Here is a 17,602-nt window from a genome sequence, read left to right as displayed (position 1 = left end):
CACCAGAAAGACTTCTAGAACTGATAAATCAATTCAGCAAAGTAGCCGAATACAAGGCTACATTAGTAAATCAACAACTTTCTTGTATTCCAGTAGTGCCTGTGTTGAGAAAGAAATCAGGAAAACTATTCCATTCACAATAACTTCAAAATATATATAAAATAAAATACTTGGGAATTAATCTAACTACAGAGGTGAAAGATCTTATTTTAGTCAGTTTTGTTGTTGCTGTGACCAAAAGACCTGACAAGAAAATTAGAGGAGTAAAAGTTTATTTGGGGATACATAGTTTCAGAGTTCTCAATTCATAGATGGCTGACTCCATTCCTCAGGGACCAAAGTGAGGCAGAACATCATGGTAGAAGAGTGGAGAAAAGCATTTGAGAAAATGGCACCAAGAAGCAGAGAAAAACTATGCTTGGCTCACAAAATATATACCCCAAAGACACGCCCCCGATGACCCACCTCCTCCAGCCACACCCTACCCGCCTATAGTCACCACTCAGTTAATCCCTATCAGGGGATTAACACACTGATTAGGTTAATATTCTCATAACCCAGTCGTTTCACCTCTAAGCTTTCTTGCATTGTCTCACACATGAGTTTTGGGGGATACCTCACATCTAAACCATAATATACTGCTATGAAACCCAAAAGAAAGAAATCCAGAAAGACCTTAGAAGATGGAAAGACTGTCCATATTCTTGGATAGGCAGAATTAATATTGTCAGATGGCCATATTATCGAAAGCATGGTATAGATTCAACACAATCCCCATCAAAATACCTATGACACTCTTCATAGAACTAGAAAAAGAGATTCCTAAAATTCATTTGGAAGAATAAAAGACCCAGAATAGTCAGAGCAATTTTGAGCAAGAAGAGTTACGCAGGAGGTATCACGATGCCTTATCTCAAAGTATATAGAGCTATAATAACAAAAACCAGCTTGGTATTGACATCAAAATAGGCATGAAGACCAATGGAAATAGAATAAAAGACTCAGAGACAAAACCACATAGTTATGGTCATCTGATATTTGGAAAAGATGCCAAAAATATATGTTGGAGAAAAGATAGCCCTTTTAACAAATGGTCTTGGGAAAACTGGATATCCATTTGCAGAAAAATGAAACTAGATTCCTGTTTCTCACCCTGCACAATAGCCAACTGAAAGTGGATCAGATACCCAGGAATCAGACCAGAAACTTCACAACTGCTAGAAGAAAATGTAAGCTTAACCCCCACCATTTTGGCACAGCCATTGACTTCCTTAATAAGACTCTTAAAAGAACAAGGAAGAAAACCAAGAATCAATAAGTGGGATGGAATCAAATTAAAAAGCTCCTGTACAGCAAAAGAAATATTTAAAAGTATGAAGAAAGAACCTAAAGAATGGGAGGAGATCTTTGCCACCTTCTCCTTAGATAGGGGATTAATATCCAGGATATCTAAAGAACTCAAAAACCTGAACACCAAAAAAAAAAAAAAAAAAAAAAAAAAAAAAAAAAAAAAAAAAACCAACAATTCAATTAATAAATGGGCAAAAGAACTAAAGAGACACTTCTCCAAAGAAGAAATACAAATGGCCAATAAATATAAGAAAAAATGATCAATATCTCTAGCAATCAGGGAAATGCAAAACTACTCTGAAATTTCATCTCACTGTAGTCAGAATGGCAATTTCCAAGAATACAAATAATAATAAATGCTGGTGAGGATGTAGGGAAAAAGAGTACCCTCATACATTGTTGCTTGGACTGCAAATTAGTACAACCACTCTGAAAAACAGTATGAAAATTCCTCAAAAAACTAGGAATGGAATGACTCAGCTATCCCACTCCTTGGTATTTATCCAAAAGATCTGAAATCAGCATACGATAGGGAGGCAGCCACATCAATGTTGATAGCAGTGAGATTCACAATAGCCAAGCTCTGGAACCAGCCTAGGTGCCCATCAACAGACAAATGGATAAAGAAAAGGTGGTATATATACACAATGGAGTTTTACTCAGATATAAAGAAGAATGAAATTACGGAATTTGTCGGCAAATGGATGGAAATGGAGAACATCATGCTAAGTGAAAGCTAGACTCAGAAAATCAAGGGTCAAATGTTTTCTCTCAAATGTGGAAGCTAGAGCAAAGTAAGGGAAGAAAGCGGGGAGGTCGGATATGATAAGATAGAGAAGAGATCAGTGGAGAAGAGGAAGGAGATTGAGGGGAAGCAGGAGAGATGAGAAAGGGAAGGAAATGCAGAAATAATTTGACAAAACTATGCCATGTGCATATATAAATATGCCACAGTGAATTCAATTCTGCATTCGTGGATATGTAGAAAGCACCAATTAAAAATAAATAAATGAATGAGTGGAAGGAGGATCAGTAAATAACACCAGTTGATCTTTACCTTTATGGTTTGCTCAACAGTGTACCTCTGATCTCTTCTGCCTGGCTAACACCCTCTCATACTCAGAACCAAATTTAAAACATACAAATTTTACTGCAGTATAATAAAAGCAAAAACAAAATCATTAAAAAATAATATTTAGGAAAATATTATATTTATGGCATAAAGGATTAATGCCCATAATATATAGAGATTTTATAGATCAATAAGAAAATTTGAGCACATTTATTCTTGGCTCTTAATCCACTCTCCATATAGTATCCAGAATCATATCTTTTTTGTTGTTTGTTTGCTTATAAGTGTATTCTTTTTTATGTGATGGTAAAATGCATTTATACATTTTGATAGATCATACATAAATGGAGTGTAATTTCTTATTTTTCTGATTGTACATATTGTAGGATCATATTGGTCATGTGGTCATACATGTACATGAGATGATAATGTCTGTTTCACTCTACTATCCTTCCTACCCCCATACCCCTTCCCCTCCCTTCACTCCCCTTTACAGTTTAAATGAAGGAACGGAGAAAAGAGGAGTCTGGCTGGAGTCCAGAGACAGAAGAAAGAGGGAATGCTGTGAGATAAGTCTAGAGAGGCAGGTAAGGACCCGATCATGTGGGCCATGATAAGAGTTTTGAAGTTTATTCTAAGAGCAATGTAAAGCCATTGGAGGACTTCAAGTAGGGAGAGACATGGCCAGATCTGAGTTTTAAAGACATGATTTTGATATATAAAGAACTCAAAAAACTTGACACCAAAAAAACAAACCAAACCAAATCAAAACAAACAACCCAAATAAATGGGCCAAGGAACTGAACAGACACTTCACAGAAGATATACAACTGATGAACAAGTATATGAAAAAGTTGTCAACATCTCTACCAATTAGAAATCTCTATTCTTCCCTATCACCCCCATTATTGTGAATTAGCATCTGCGTATCAGACAACTGCGTATCAGAGAAAACATTTGGCCTTTGGTTTTTGGGGATTGGATTATTTCATTTAGCATGATATTCTCCAACTCCATCCACTTACTAGCAAATGCCATGATTTCATTCTTCTTTAAAGCTGAGTGGTAGTCCATCACATATATAAACCACATTTTCTTTACCCATTCATCTGTTGAAGGGCACCTAGGTTGGTTCCATAGTTTAGTTATTGTGAGTTGAGCTGCTATAAACATTGATGTGGCTGCATCACTGTAGTATGTTGATTTTAAGTCCTTTGGGTATAAACTGAGAAGTGTAATAACTGAGTCAAATGGTGGTTCCATTCCAAGTTTTCTGAGGAATCTCCACACTGCTTTCCATAAAGTTTGCACCATTTTGCATTCCCACCAGCAATGTATGAGTGTACCCTTTGCCCCACGTCCTCGCCAACACCTACTGTTACTTGTATTCTTGATAATAGACATTCTAACTGGAGTGAGACAAAATCTTGGAGTAGTTTTGATTTGCATTTCTCTAATTGGTAGAGATGTTGACAACTTTTTCATATACTTGTTCATCAGTTGTATATCTTCTGTGAAGTGTCTGTTCAGTTCCTTGGCCCATTTATTTGGGTTGTTTGTTTTGATTTGGTTTGGTTTGTTTTTTTGGTGTCAAGTTTTTTGAGTTCTTTATATATCAAAATCATGTCTTTAAAACTCAGATCTGGCCATGTCTCTCCCTACTTGAAGTCCTCCAATGGCTTTACATTGCTCTTAGAATAAACTTCAAAACTCTTATCATGGCCCACATGATCGGGTCCTTACCTGCCTCTCTAGACTTATCTCACAGCATTCCCTCTTTCTTCTGTCTCTGGACTCCAGCCAGATTCGTCTTTTCTCCGTTCCTTCATTTAAACTGTTAAGCAAGTTTCATTTAGCAGATGTTATTATTATAGTCTGAGATTTTTCACATACACTGTCTCATTTACTCTTCTTCACACACACACAAAAAAGTTGAGCATAGATTTTTGTATGTATTTTACAGAGAACACAAATGATTGGCTAAGGCAACTCAGCCCAAAAAGAACTGAAGCCCAGGAGGGGTGTGCACACTTTAAAGCCTGGGGTTATCATAAACATTCCTCTATGTTGATATTGACTACAAGGCCCAATGGCGACAGGGCTGTAGTGAGGTAGCCACCTGCTGAACACCAGAGGCACCACATGAGCATAATCCTGGAGGCTACAGCCTCAGCCCCAGTCCCCATGAAGATGCGCCTTGCCCCTCCTATTCCAGATTGGATGAAACTGATCATCGAACTCTCAGCAGCAGGACTTCCCTGACGCTGAGGGGAGATAACCAGACCTCCCATCCTCTTACCAATGTACCTCGCATTTATTACCATGTAGCTCGCATTTATCGAGGTACTTTTCTCGAGGCTCTTTACAATAATTTGGTAAATCTTCAGAACACCACCTCTAGGTGAGTATTATGGCGGAGGTTGACACAGAAGACGAAGAAATTGGCCCAAGATTGACCAGCTTTTTGTTTTGGTTTTGGTTTTTGTTTTTTTGTTTGTTTGTTTGTTTGTTTGTTTGTTGAGCCAAGACTTGAATTCAGAACGTGTGCACACCACCGCCACCACCCCCAGCCCCAGCCCATCCTTCTTAACTTCTTGGGGTCACGTGCATCTACAGAGTGTAATTAAAGCTGTGGGCCCTCACCCTCAGAAAGTACAGTTAAGCAGAATTTTGCATATTTCAAGGACTTCAGGGACCTGCAAGGGCCATCATCCAGCCACGTCAGGCTTAGAACCTCTGTGTCCTGCATATGGGAGAGAACTGTCCAGGGACCAAAAGAGAACTCCGCGGGCACCGCAGGACTTCGCCTCCGCAAAGGCGGGAGGGGAGCCGAGCTGCGCTGGGTGGTGACGGGGATGCTGGTTCACTGAGAACCAGGAACCGCGAGCTCCCAGGACCGCAGTGCCCTGGGAACGCAGCCGGGTCACTGAGCCCCAGAGCCTGTAGCCCAGGAAGGCGCGCACAGACCACCTGCCAGGCTCGAATCCTGCGTCCCTCCCAGCATCCTGGAGTCACAAGACAGGAGACTCGGAGCGGACCGGATCTCAGGACTCTGGTCCCAGGCGCGCAGGGGCAGCACTGCTGTTCTGGTGCTGAAGCGCCGCGGTGGCGGAGGAGAGGGTCCGCCCGCGCTCGCGGTACCGCGCCGCAGCCGCCGCGGGAGCTGTCCAGTGCTGAACACGGATGCGGCCCGGCCCGCCGGGCTCCGACCCGAGCCTGCCGCACCCGGCGGAACCCGGACCCCGCGTCTGGGAGCGCTGACGCAGAGCGCGTGAAGAGCGGGGAGCAGCGGGCCCCAAGCCGGGCATGGACCTGCAGAGACCCGACTCCTACCAGGGGGGAGCTGGCCCTGACTTCAACGAACACGTCCTTCACAAGGTAAAAACCTCCTCCGTGCCCCTCCCGATGCTGGCAGAGGACACAGTCCTCAGGAGTTCTCTGCGCCCCTCGCTTTGCTTTAAGGACTTAAAAAGAAACTAGCGCGTACCCCTAAGCCTGGCGACTCCTTTCTGGCTTTGATCCTGTTTGAGAGATGCCTGAGCGCTGGGGGAAGGGCCGCCAGAGACCTGCAGCCTCGGATTATCAGGAGTTCCATTCGTTCCTAGATCGCCTGTGTCCCTTTCCCACACCCTGCCTCCCGCCGCAGTCCAAGCACCTTGGCTTTCCCTAACCCTTGGGGGAGTCTGGGTTACTTCTCCCACGCTGTCTCACAAGCTCCAGCCCCATTAGGTCTGGTAGCAGTGGTGAAAGACCTGCTTTCCTGGCCAGCCTGACTGAAATTAGACATAGACATGATGATAAGCAGCAGAGACAAAGTGTTTTACTCAAACCAGGCTCCCTCGTGGCTCCAGAAGCTGCCCTCCAGCCATGACTCACCCGGAGCCTTCTGAATGAATTTGCTTATTTCAAAGCTATAACACATCTGTTGCTCCCCTCTCTCAAGTCTCTTATACAATTCAATTATTCTGTTATAATTGAATTATACAGTCATTCTGTTCTCATCCTGAAGTAATGGTAGGGGGAAAAAATAGCAGCTTCCTTCCAGGTAACACTTTTTAATGCAAAATTTATCACCTTGAAACCATACAGCCTGATATTTGCTGTAAGAAATTACTATTGCTCCCTTCCCCTTCTCTGACTTGGGCTCCTGCTCCAGCTCTTCTGTCCTTCCTTTGCTAGTTTTATGACAGTTTATCTGTTAGTCTTTACAAGGTTGTACACGGCCCCATACTTGAAGTTCTTAAACCAATATATCACTCTGAAAAGTCTCTGAATGCAAGCTTTGAAATAATCTGATCCACCCTTCTCCTCTATTATACAATTAATGCTTGAGGAAATTAAATTCCAGAGAAGCAAAGCAACATGTCCAAGAATATAAGTTAGTAAATGGCAGAGCTAGCCCTGCAAGTCAGGAATTGTGATTCTAAGTCTAGTCTCTTTCTCTAAACGCTTTCTAAAATCTCTCACCAAAATGTGCTCTGTGGACCACCAGCATTGGCATTACCTGGGAGTGTGTTAAAAAGTAGATGTCAGGCCCACCCCAGACTTGCTGAATATGAATATACATTTTAACAAGATCCCAAGGAGATAAATATGCATGTTAAAATTTTAGATGTGTGACTCTGTGACATACTATTTCTGACACAAACGAAGGAAAATCAGCTATTGCAGGAGCAGATCTGTAGGTCTAAAGAGTCCATGCATATTTTCCCTCCAAGTCTCAGAAGCCCTAGGGTATGGAGAAGAAGAAAAATTTGCAAACAACCTCACCAGTCTGGGAGTTTTAAAACCATCACAGTTTGAAGTAAAGTAGAATAAGATCCAGAAGTAAGTTAGCGTAAGACCCACGTTGTTTGAGACTATGAATCTACCACAGTGAACTTGCAAGCAAGCAAAGGAATGTAATTGCAGATCAATCAAAAAATCACCCTGGTAACTAGATATATGGGTCTGTCTTAGTTTAAACCATCATGTAAAGATATAATTATTCATTCTGAAGCCTTTAAAATAGGGAGGCCAGTTTTTTCAAATTATTGATCAAATGTGGTCTTTCCCACTTCAATTACCTGCACACGAAATACAGGATGAAGCTCATGAAAACTTTCCCTTCCTTTGGTTTATTGATCTCACCAGAGAGAGAGAGTGAGCTTGTTCCAACACATCTTAATATACCAAAGACAAATGTCTGATTACTAAAGAACATGCTTGGTCCTGTCATCTGAGCATCATGAGGTCCAGAGCTACCCTGAAACCTTGTTGGCATCTGACAGTGTGTGTAAGGAAAGGTCTCCTGGTCGTACAGTACTGACAACCTACTCCGAGAACTGTTTTGTGATTGTGCATGACTTTTTATTGTGATTCACTTAAAAATCTTTTTGTGAAGGGGCAGGATATTGACACATTTGTTTTATTTTAAGTCTACTTAAAATTATTATTTTTTAAGTCTACTTAGGACACATTGGCCAGGAGAAGCAGGACTCCACTCCAATAGTAGTTGCTAGGGGGAAGATATTTTTAGATTAAACCTTTATTGAAATACAACTAACTAACAAAAACTGAACCTCATGTGAACATCTTGATGGATTATCACAAAGTTCACACACCTGTGCACTTTGTGTGAAATGGGACATCGCCAGCTTCCCAGAAACCCCTCCATCCCCTGCCACAGGCCTCTCCCTTCTCCTCCCCAGAGGTTAGCATCATAGAGGAAGAAGTATCCTCTAAAGTTTGAACAGAGCAGCCAGATTTTATGTCCTAGAAACTTGCCAGAGAGGAAACATTGTGGTATAATGAAAAGAAACCCCAGGCTTAGAATCTTTCAGTCCTTGGTTGACTTTAAAGCAACATCTGTGAACATTGCTTTATTAAGCTACGAAATAGGAATAAAAATGCCTGCTTATTGTGTCTTGAGTGATGATATTAGATAATGTAATATCAAGCACATATATAATTTCTGGAAGCATTTAATGAATAAATGGTGGTTGTCATCATCTTGTGCTCTACAGCACCTTCTGTAGGTGTCACATCTGGCCTCACCTAAAAAGACAAAACTTTGTGAGAAGAGCAGCAGCTTCGCACACCGAAACCTCAGAAACACACTCACTCAGTTCTCAGGTACAATCATGAGAATTAGCTCACACGACACACTTTTGCAGAAAGCATGCCTTCTGTACAAACATCCAGTCCTGACTATCTACATTCACTGCCTCCTTTCTCAGGGAGATGGGTTATGGGACCTGGTGAAACCTCTAACAAGAATTTGCTTACCAAGGAATCCCACCAGAGTGCACAATTATGATGCACCAATAAAAAGGAAATAAATTTTAAAAAAATTAAATCCACTTACAAGAAGTGTATGCCAAATACCATACAAAGGTGGGCTAGCCTTTGTGCTCCAGTCAGTTCTAAGAGTTGTAGCCTGATGCAGCGGAGCTCAAATAACTCTTAGGAGCCTGCTGGAGGGTGGGCTGGATGCTGGAACTACTGGGAAGCAGTGAGTTCATTCATCACATGCTTGGAGTTTTTAAGTAGAGTCACTGTGATGCTCACAAATCTGAATATTTGATGCAACTAAATAATTAAAGCTCATAAACAATGTTGCTGCTCTTTTCCTCTGAGAACTCTCCTGTCTTGCTACCTATATGATCTCAAGAGTCATCCAGGTTAATGATGCCAAGTAGGGGCTCAGGAACAGCTCATGGGTTTAGTCCTTGCTAGACCAGGCTTGAGCTCTGGGAAATTTAATGGATGGGGTGAGCTTTGTCCCGTATGCCAGTGCGTCAGGACAAAGGGACTTCAGCTCTATCACTTACTTTCCAAGCACCATGATGAACATCCACATACCAATTTTGTTCTAAGAGGGGCAAACAATCACTAAGCCAAAGTCAGTCTCCTTTGAAGCATCTCAGGAAGACCAGGAGGTAGAATGGCATGGGCTGTCCCTCCACCGATCCATGGTCATCGTTGGATTTAAAAAGGAATTAGCAGGGAGATAGGAGCAGAGGGCTCTGTCTTCCCAAGGTTCCTGTCCTGAGTCTGCTGTAGCACTTCCCGCAGATGAACGGCAAAGGCCGGCAGGGAACCTCTGCCCTCTCTTCTCTCACACTTGTCCTTCACTTCCATCTTTGACCGCTCACCTGTGATCAACATCCCTCAGTAGCCCATGTGCCTCGTCTGTTCACTCAGAGAATGCGTACTGAGCATTTCCAGAGTGTGAGGAATCGTGCAGGGCTGCAGAGAGCCCACACGAGACCTGCTCCCTGCCTCAACAGCTCGAGGTCCTCAGGCACACACACGGACTGCTGTAGTCCTGTGTACATGGTCTCTGAAGTGTGTGAGGAGACACAGGGAGGTGCAGTGGGACAGCCCAGGAAAGGGGTAGCTTCTGACCTTTTTTCTCACTTGGGGCCTCTGGTTGAAGTTAACGTCTAAGAGAGAAAACAGTTCCACACACCAGCCAACCTTCCTCCCTGCTCATCCTGGAGAAGGTCTGGAGAGAACAGCACTATCTTCCCTGCCAAAAAATGTGAGGAGGCAAAAACAAATAAACCAGCAGAAGACCATTCACTTCTCCATTTTCCTCGGTCATTCTTTATCACACAGAGACGTTTTTGTTTTCAATTAAACCACATGAATGGGACATGAAATTGTGATCAAAGATTCTAAATCCACAGGAAATGCAGGCTCTGGAAGTGAAGAGAGTTTACATTCAAAGTGGGGATCCTAGCTCTATGCCTGCTAGATTTCCATCCTCAGTTCAGGAATAGTCTAGAAAGCCAGGAACAGCAAGCTACTCCCTGTATAAAGTTTCCATTTGCTTGTTTTCCTCTCTGTTCACTCTGAAGACTTATGGATAAATAAATGAAGCACATGTTACATCATTGACAATCTGGGGTCATCTGGGACTTCTAGGGCTGAGTTGTGGGCCCTGCCCAGTTCCCAGAGCCAGCAGCTGACGTGGAGAGGGGTACTGGCTGGTTCTCTGGCATAGCCTGAACAGGAAATGATGTTGATTTGGTCTGGCATCTCAGTCACTTTCTAAACTCCTCAGGCTTTTTCCTCCCCTGAGAATTCTTCCCTTTAACTTAAGAGTCCCAGGGGCTTCTTGCAAGCAAAGCTCTGAGACGCACCAGTGTTGAGGAGCTAATATTTTCTCTTATAAGCTGGCCTGGGGAAAGGTTGTGACTTCCTTCATTTTCAGAGCAGGAAACCCAGCTCTGCTGGAAGTAAACAGCCAGAGGTGAATGCCAGGCTGGGGATTGTTGAATGGACACTTGAAGTGGCTCTAACCTTATCCCTACAGGCTCTTTGCTTCCTTGCTCACCCTTCTCAGGCAAGAGAAACTCCCCAGGGAAGCAGGTTTAAAGGGAGCTCATAGCTCCTTTGCCAATGTGCAGAGTGATGAGGGATGCAGTTCTCCAGCAGGGATCAGGCCTGGACCCTCCTCCTATCCACCAACCAGAGGTTTCCTGGGCCAAGCTGTGAGCCGCCCGCAGCAAACAATGGATCTAGAGACCTTAAGCCCTAAGTCATGGCACCCGTCAGTCTGCCCAGGACTCAGCCTGCTTCTGGAGGTGGTGAGGTTCTCAGTGATGGTGGGACTGCAGAGACAATCAGAGCTCAAGAATTTCCACTGCCAAGTCCCTATTTCCCTGATTTTGATGCCAAAGTCTGCTCCTGCCCTTCTCATTCAGGTTGCTGATTATCAGTGGAGAGTTCCTACCCATCAACATGAGGATGTTATTTAATAATCTGGAACTCTGCAAATGTCACTGGTATGCTTTTAGGTGTCTTGAACCAGGTTGCATTTGAGCTTATATTTTCTCTTGCTTTCTAGTCCTCTGCCCCTGGTCACCATGCACACACCTCTTCTCCTAAGCTGTGGGCAGGGCCAGTGACGCTGCATTCCTGTTGTGTCTCTCCTTATCCTTTGTTGTGGACCTTTTAAAAGCAAAGCAAACCACAAACTTTTCCCCTCCTGTTCTTCCTCCTACCTCTGTTTGAATTTTGCATGTACACCACTCCCTGGTGATTCTGTTTACTAAAAAGCAGATCCTCCCTGTAATCAGAGCAATACCCCAGGGAACAGTCAGGAAGAGGTAGCCCCTGCCTCTTCCAGCCCCTCCCAAAGCTTGCATTGAGCAGCCAGGTGACCTTTGCAAGGAAATGAAGCTGCTGGTATAGACTCAGTCCCAAAGAGGAACCCCCCTTCAACTCCTCAGGAATCCCCTCCATAGGCGATAGCCCCACGCCTAGGTAGCCCGATTCTTTCTCCCTCTCTGGGTCCCTTCTCTGGTTTTGTTAGCTTATGAACTGAGGAGTATTAAAATCACCCTCTGCACTGTAGTCTAGAGGGACGCTATAAGATTAAAAATTGTTAACAAGAAATGATAAAAATAAACAGACTTCATTTGTGCACTTTACAGTTTACAAGAGACTTTAAGCAATGACACTTTGCTTACCACATGCTCTTTCCAGTTGACCTTATTATTAAGTCTGTATTAAAGAGGGCAAATGGAGAGCAGATGGAAAAAAATAGTTACTCACCCCAGCCACCCTTGACACTGTGGAAATCCAAATCATTATGGCAGACCCTTACATAGCCCTGACATGCCAGAAACTTTTCTAAGCAGTTTCAGCCATTAACTCATTGAATCCTCCAATAACCCTATTTTAATCTTATTTTATGGATGAGCAAATGGAAGCAGAGACGTTAATAAACTTTTCTAAGGTCAGATCCAAGCCAGATGGAAAAGCCGGGGGGCGGGGGTAGAGTTAGGAGAGGACGCAGGTTTTGTGGAGAGGGTCACATGGTCAGCAGCTCAGTGTGGAGCCTTCAGCTCTGTAGATCAGTTTTGCTCACTCACCCAAGAGGCAGGCAGGCTTGTGTTAATTAGACTCACAAGACTCCCGTGTTGACCTACATGCCGAGCCACGTTATAATCAAGGGATTGTTTGCCAAGCATGAAACCCAGGGAAAAGGAGGCTTGGGGGATTCAATATGCAATGCTATCTGGCTCACAGGGCTTGCTAGCTGCTTCTGCTACAGGGCAGCCTCAATCTATGCAGCCCCTCCCTTTGGGTCCTTTGACCCCAGGGTCGCCAGCTAACTCCTCTGTCTCCCTCAACTGTGCTTAAAAGTGACCTGCATTGGGAAAGCATTCCATCCTTTTCACATTCACCTTTCCTATGTTCCTTTAAGGAGCCACTTGCCTTTGAGCTTGAGAACATCCTGGACTTGATCTGATTATGCAGAGGGAGGAAGCAGGAGGAGGGGTTGCTCCCTCCCTCAGTCACACTGAGAGTTGTCATCTCACATTTCTGCCTCCATCTCAGGGCCTATGTCAGGGCCTTTGGAGTTCTGGTTTCAGGGGAGAGAACACGATAGAGAAAAAGCAGTGGTTGAAAAGCATCTTCTTATGTCCCACCACTACCCCCACTCTGCATGGCCCCCTAGACATCTGACATTTTTGGCTGAGAATTCTGAGAATCAAATCAGCAAACATTTGTGGGAACAAGACCCATTTCCCACTTCCAAGAAGGGGCGCCTAGCAAGCTGGCAGATAAGAGGGCTGGCTCAGAAAGAAATGACTCAGCCCAAGTGACACACGACCTTGGTGCCCATGAAGACTCCTAAGAGGTCAAGGACCTCCAACTGCACATGGTGGGAGGCTGGCCCTTGGGAAGCAGGACAAAGGCCTGCAGCTCTCTAAGGCTGCCAAGTTCTGTGTCCTGACCACACAACTAATCAGGGGCTATAGACCCACAGATCCGATAGGTCAGAATGACTCTGGGTTCCCAGGCAATGGTCCCTTCGAGCCCAAAACCAAGGAAGGAAGGGGTTTCTCTGTGCTTCCAAGAAGGGCCTGGAGTAAAGATCTATGGCCCCAGCTTGGCCGAGTCCAGCCCACAGAAGCAAAGTTGGCACCCCTTCCTGAAATCTCCAAAAAGCTGAGCTTAAAACATCCAACCAAACTCAAAGCAAGGGTCCTGACCCCTTGTGACAACAGCTAGGTCCTTGAAAAGAGACTTGGGAAAGACAGAGGCAAGGGCCAGGTGAGCTCTGCAGCCACATATGGGACCCTTGCTCTTCCATACTCTGAAAAGGTCTCCACCAGACAGCATGGTACAGCACCACAGAGGAAAGAGCAGATTCCCCGGCCACCACCTATGTACCACCATGTGTCCTGACTGCCACCTGTCCTGTCCACTCCCTGTCCTGACCACCTCCTGTCTAGTTCACCACCTTCCTTGACACTCCCTGCCCAGCTCTCTGATTTTCTTAGAGTAGGAGATAGCTCATTAGCAAAGAAAAAACTATGCTTGCGATGTCATTAAAGCCAGCCTATCTCGGCCATTAGCCCCCTGTATGTCACTGCTCATTCCATTCAAATAGCCTTTATTGCCAGGCTCAATGGTAAACACCTGTAATCCCAGCAACTTGGGAGGCTAAGGCAGAAAGATCATAAATTCAAGGCCAGCCTCAGAAACTTAGTGAGACCCTGTCTCAAAAAGTAAAAAGGGCTGGAGATGTAACAGTGGTAAACAGTCCCTGAGTTCAAGACCCAGAACCAAAAAATAGAAACAATAATAATATTTTTTAAAACAGCTCTTTATCATTTACAGAACACTTGCACATAAATGGTCTCATTTGATTTCCACAGCACTGAGGGTAAACCATACAGACATTTTTATTGACTGTAAAAGTGAAATTCTCCCGGCCAGGTCCTTTTGCATTTTGCTTGCCAAAACCCAACTCAGACTGATTTAAGGGGGGAGAAAGAAGGATAATCTTTTGGCTCATATGCTTGAGAAGGCTGGATATGCTACTGATATCCAACAGCTGTATCCAGGGACAATGTGACATCTGTCTCACTCTGTCTACCAACATTCTTCCCTCCAGTTTGGCTTGGTTCACAGGTAGGCAACCCCTCATGAGGGCACACGATCACCAGCAGCTCCAGGTAACCAGCCTCAACTGAAGTCCTAGACCTAATGCTCACTGAAAGCAGAAATGATCCTATGTCCGTCTCTGAATCAATCACTGTGGAGACTGAAGTGGTCACATGCCCATCCCTGAGCCAGTCACTATGTCGAGCCAATAGAACAAGATGAATGGTTTAAACTTGGATCCCATGCCACCTCTGAAGGTGGAACGAGTCCCACCCCAGCCCTATGGATTAAGAGCAGAACAAAATGGATTCAAAGAGAAATGGGGATGGGGGTAGGCTAGTCATGCAGAAACAACAGGTGCCTCATGACAACCCTGGGTGAGTCTGGGTGTCAACATTTGGGTGGGGGTGGGTGTCGGGGTCTTAAGCCCCCCTGCTCTTCTCGACCAGCGGCAAGGGAAGGGGACACTCCCCAACAAGGTCAGACCCGGAGAGGTAGGGCCAACTGACCGCCCGCTCCCAGCCCTCCGGGCGGAGGACAATCAGACGTGTCAGGGAGACCCGTCACAGCAGGAACTCGTTTATTGAGGAAGTCACACAGCTTTTATGTAGGGTGGGGGCTAGGCGGGAACCAATCAGCTTAAAGGTCAGCAAGGCACGGGGGTTCACGCAGGCGAGAGTCCCATAGGACTACATGGCAAGCACGAGCTGATCACGTTCGCGGAACTGTTGTTAACCAATCCCTGATGGTGGTCCGATTCATCGTCATCAACTATTGAAACCGCCTTTGAGGCCTTGATCTTGCTCACTCGCCAGGGAGTAAGGAGTCAGCCTGAGTTAGTTAACGTGTCATTAGTCCCAACAGGTGGGGATACTGAGGATTAAACCCAGGGCTGCTTAACCACTGAGCCACATCCCCAGCCCTTTTAATTTTTTTAATTTTGAGACAGGGTCTCACTAAATTGCTCCGGACCTCACTAAATTACTGAGGCTGGCTTCCAACTTGTGATCCTCCTGACTCAGCTTCCAGAGTTGTTGGGATTCCAGGAGTGTGCCACCATGCCCACCTCAATATTTTTGAATCTTTAGTAAGCAATAACAAAAAGAAAGCGAACTTGTCACTGTCCAACCTGAACTGGGTTATTTGTGCCCCACATGGGGTATCATATAAGACTGAATAACTGGACTTAAGTTATTAATTACAGGACTTAGGAAATGCACTGATATCACCCTATAGGGCAGTTGGTTCACGGGGGCTGTGGAGTCATACCTCACCCTATGCTGGCAATAGAAGCTTCCCTGAAAGAAATAGATGATCCAGTTGTCAGGGAAGAGGTCCATTTTGGGCAGGAAGTGGAGTTCAGAATGCAATGAGAGGCAGCCCTTCCTCCACTCTTTGGGACCAGGGTCAGTTGGCACTAGAGATCTCTAGACGTTTTCAGCCAGGAGTTAGGACCTGAGCAGCCCAGAGCAAGAAGGAAGCGGGCAAGAAAGCCTGCCACAGAAGGCCAGCTGCGTGGGTGTGCACCTGTGCCACAGAGGGACCTACACCTGGCTTACACCTGACTTAATGCTCTGAGGTCACCACCATCTTAAAAATCTTGGTGATTTTTGCACCAAGAGTCCTATATTTTTATTTTGTACTTAGCCCTGTGACTGAGATAGCCATTCCTGATGTCAGATAAAAATGCCCCAAGGGTCTGAGCCCAGCTCTGTGTGATCATTCTGGGCTATTTGCTGGGGTGCCTCTCCCTTCCGCTGGCCTCACACTGTGCCTGGTTTCAGATGTGCCATGAGTAACCAGGGAGGGGTCATCTTGTGCTCTGGGTCAAATGGCATAACTGTGGACAGCCCTCCTCTCCCAGGGCTGACTGTGTGTTCATGGGCAAGGAACATCTGGAACCTCAGAACAGCATCTGCAAGGGTCACAGGCAGTAGGAAGCGTGCCGTGAGAGGCAGATCACAAAAGGCAGACAGGTGGGGCCCCAGCCTCGAACAGGTCCTTGGAGATAAGCGGCTGGGACACAGGGCTAAGGAAGAAGTAAACCAGGTTTGTGACTGTGATTTAAACAATGTACTGACAAGCAGTGAGCTTTTATTGGTGTCTGTGAGTGAATCTTGCATGTTTTAATTACAACATTTGGAAAAGGCGAGGCAAAGGAAAAAGTTACCCATGATGCAACACTCTAAAGGACACATCTATGTGTCCACACACGGGAGATGGATGGACACATGGATAGACATGCAGATCCAGGAATTTTTGTCACATGCACTTTCCCCTTCGTTCTTTCAATGACTGCATCGTATTCTACTATACAGATGCATTAAAATCCATTGGTCGTTCTGAAATTTTGAAACTTCAAGGTATAGAGAACAGAATAACAACAAAATTACCCATATGCCCATCATCCATATTAACTAAATACTAACATTTTGCCTTAAAACAAGAAAACACGAAGGAGCCTTCTGCGGGGCTTGTATGAGGATGCCCCAGCCCCTGCCCTCCCCCTTAGCGCCACCAGATTCACCCTGAGAGGTGTGGTGGCCCAGCAGGTTACTTTGTGGCTTTGAAACCATAGCCTGGGGGGTCCATTGGTTATTCCGTAGTTCCCCCCTTATCACTGGTTTCAGTTCACCTGTGGTCAACTGTGGTCTGAAAATATTGCTGCAGTACAAAGGGGAAATAAGATATTTTGAGAGCTACAACCAAAGCTCCGACCCCAGCCCTCATCCCTCCCCAGACCCCCAGGGTCCTCAGGGGAAAGGAAGTCTTGAACCGGAGGTTCCCCAAGGTCCTTCTCTCACTGACCTCCCGAAATTCTAGCAAAGCCCTAGCGACAACCTCACTCTGGCCCAGGACAAACACCAAGGCAGAATCCATGCCAACAGGGGACCTTCATTCCCAAAGCCAACTCAGGACTCTGCCTCCAGAGCTTGAGGGCCATGCAATGAGTCATGGGTAATTGGGTCTCGGGGCGGAGGAGCCAAGCAACAGGAATCCCCGGGGATTCGCCTCCATCAAAACCCAGCTGCAGGATAATAAGCCCAAGAAGGCCAGCCAAGACTTACAGACAGCAACACTGGCTCCTGGGGCTGGGACCTCCGGCACTGCACCTCCGCCCTCTTAGTCTTACTGTATCTTCAGATGAAATGCTTTGCCCACTTCTCCACTGCTTCTGCGTTCATTTGCCACCCACCACTTTGCAAGACGTTTCCATGCAAGGACACAGGGTCTCCAGGGCTTAGTCCTTCTGCTTTGAGTTTCATTGTTAGTTTTGCAAAGGTTGTG

General features: G+C 45.2%; 1 protein-coding gene across 1 annotated transcript in view; it reads left to right on the top strand.

Moving 5' to 3' along the window:
• The first annotated feature begins 5,156 nt into the window (after positions 1–5,156).
• The window catches only part of RAB37 (RAB37, member RAS oncogene family), a 54,927-nt gene continuing 42,481 nt past the window's right edge, over positions 5,157–17,602 (top strand). The window contains exon 1 of the mRNA XM_079131938.1: positions 5,157–5,800. Coding sequence (XP_078988064.1) covers positions 5,729–5,800 — 72 coding nt within the window. The 5' untranslated portion in view covers positions 5,157–5,728. The remainder of the gene's footprint in view (positions 5,801–17,602) is intronic.

Source organism: Sciurus vulgaris, assembly GCF_902686455.1.
Source record: "Sciurus vulgaris genome assembly, chromosome: 3".
Taxonomy (NCBI): Eukaryota; Metazoa; Chordata; class Mammalia; order Rodentia; family Sciuridae; genus Sciurus; species Sciurus vulgaris.
This window is presented reverse-complemented; position numbering and strand designations above follow the sequence as displayed.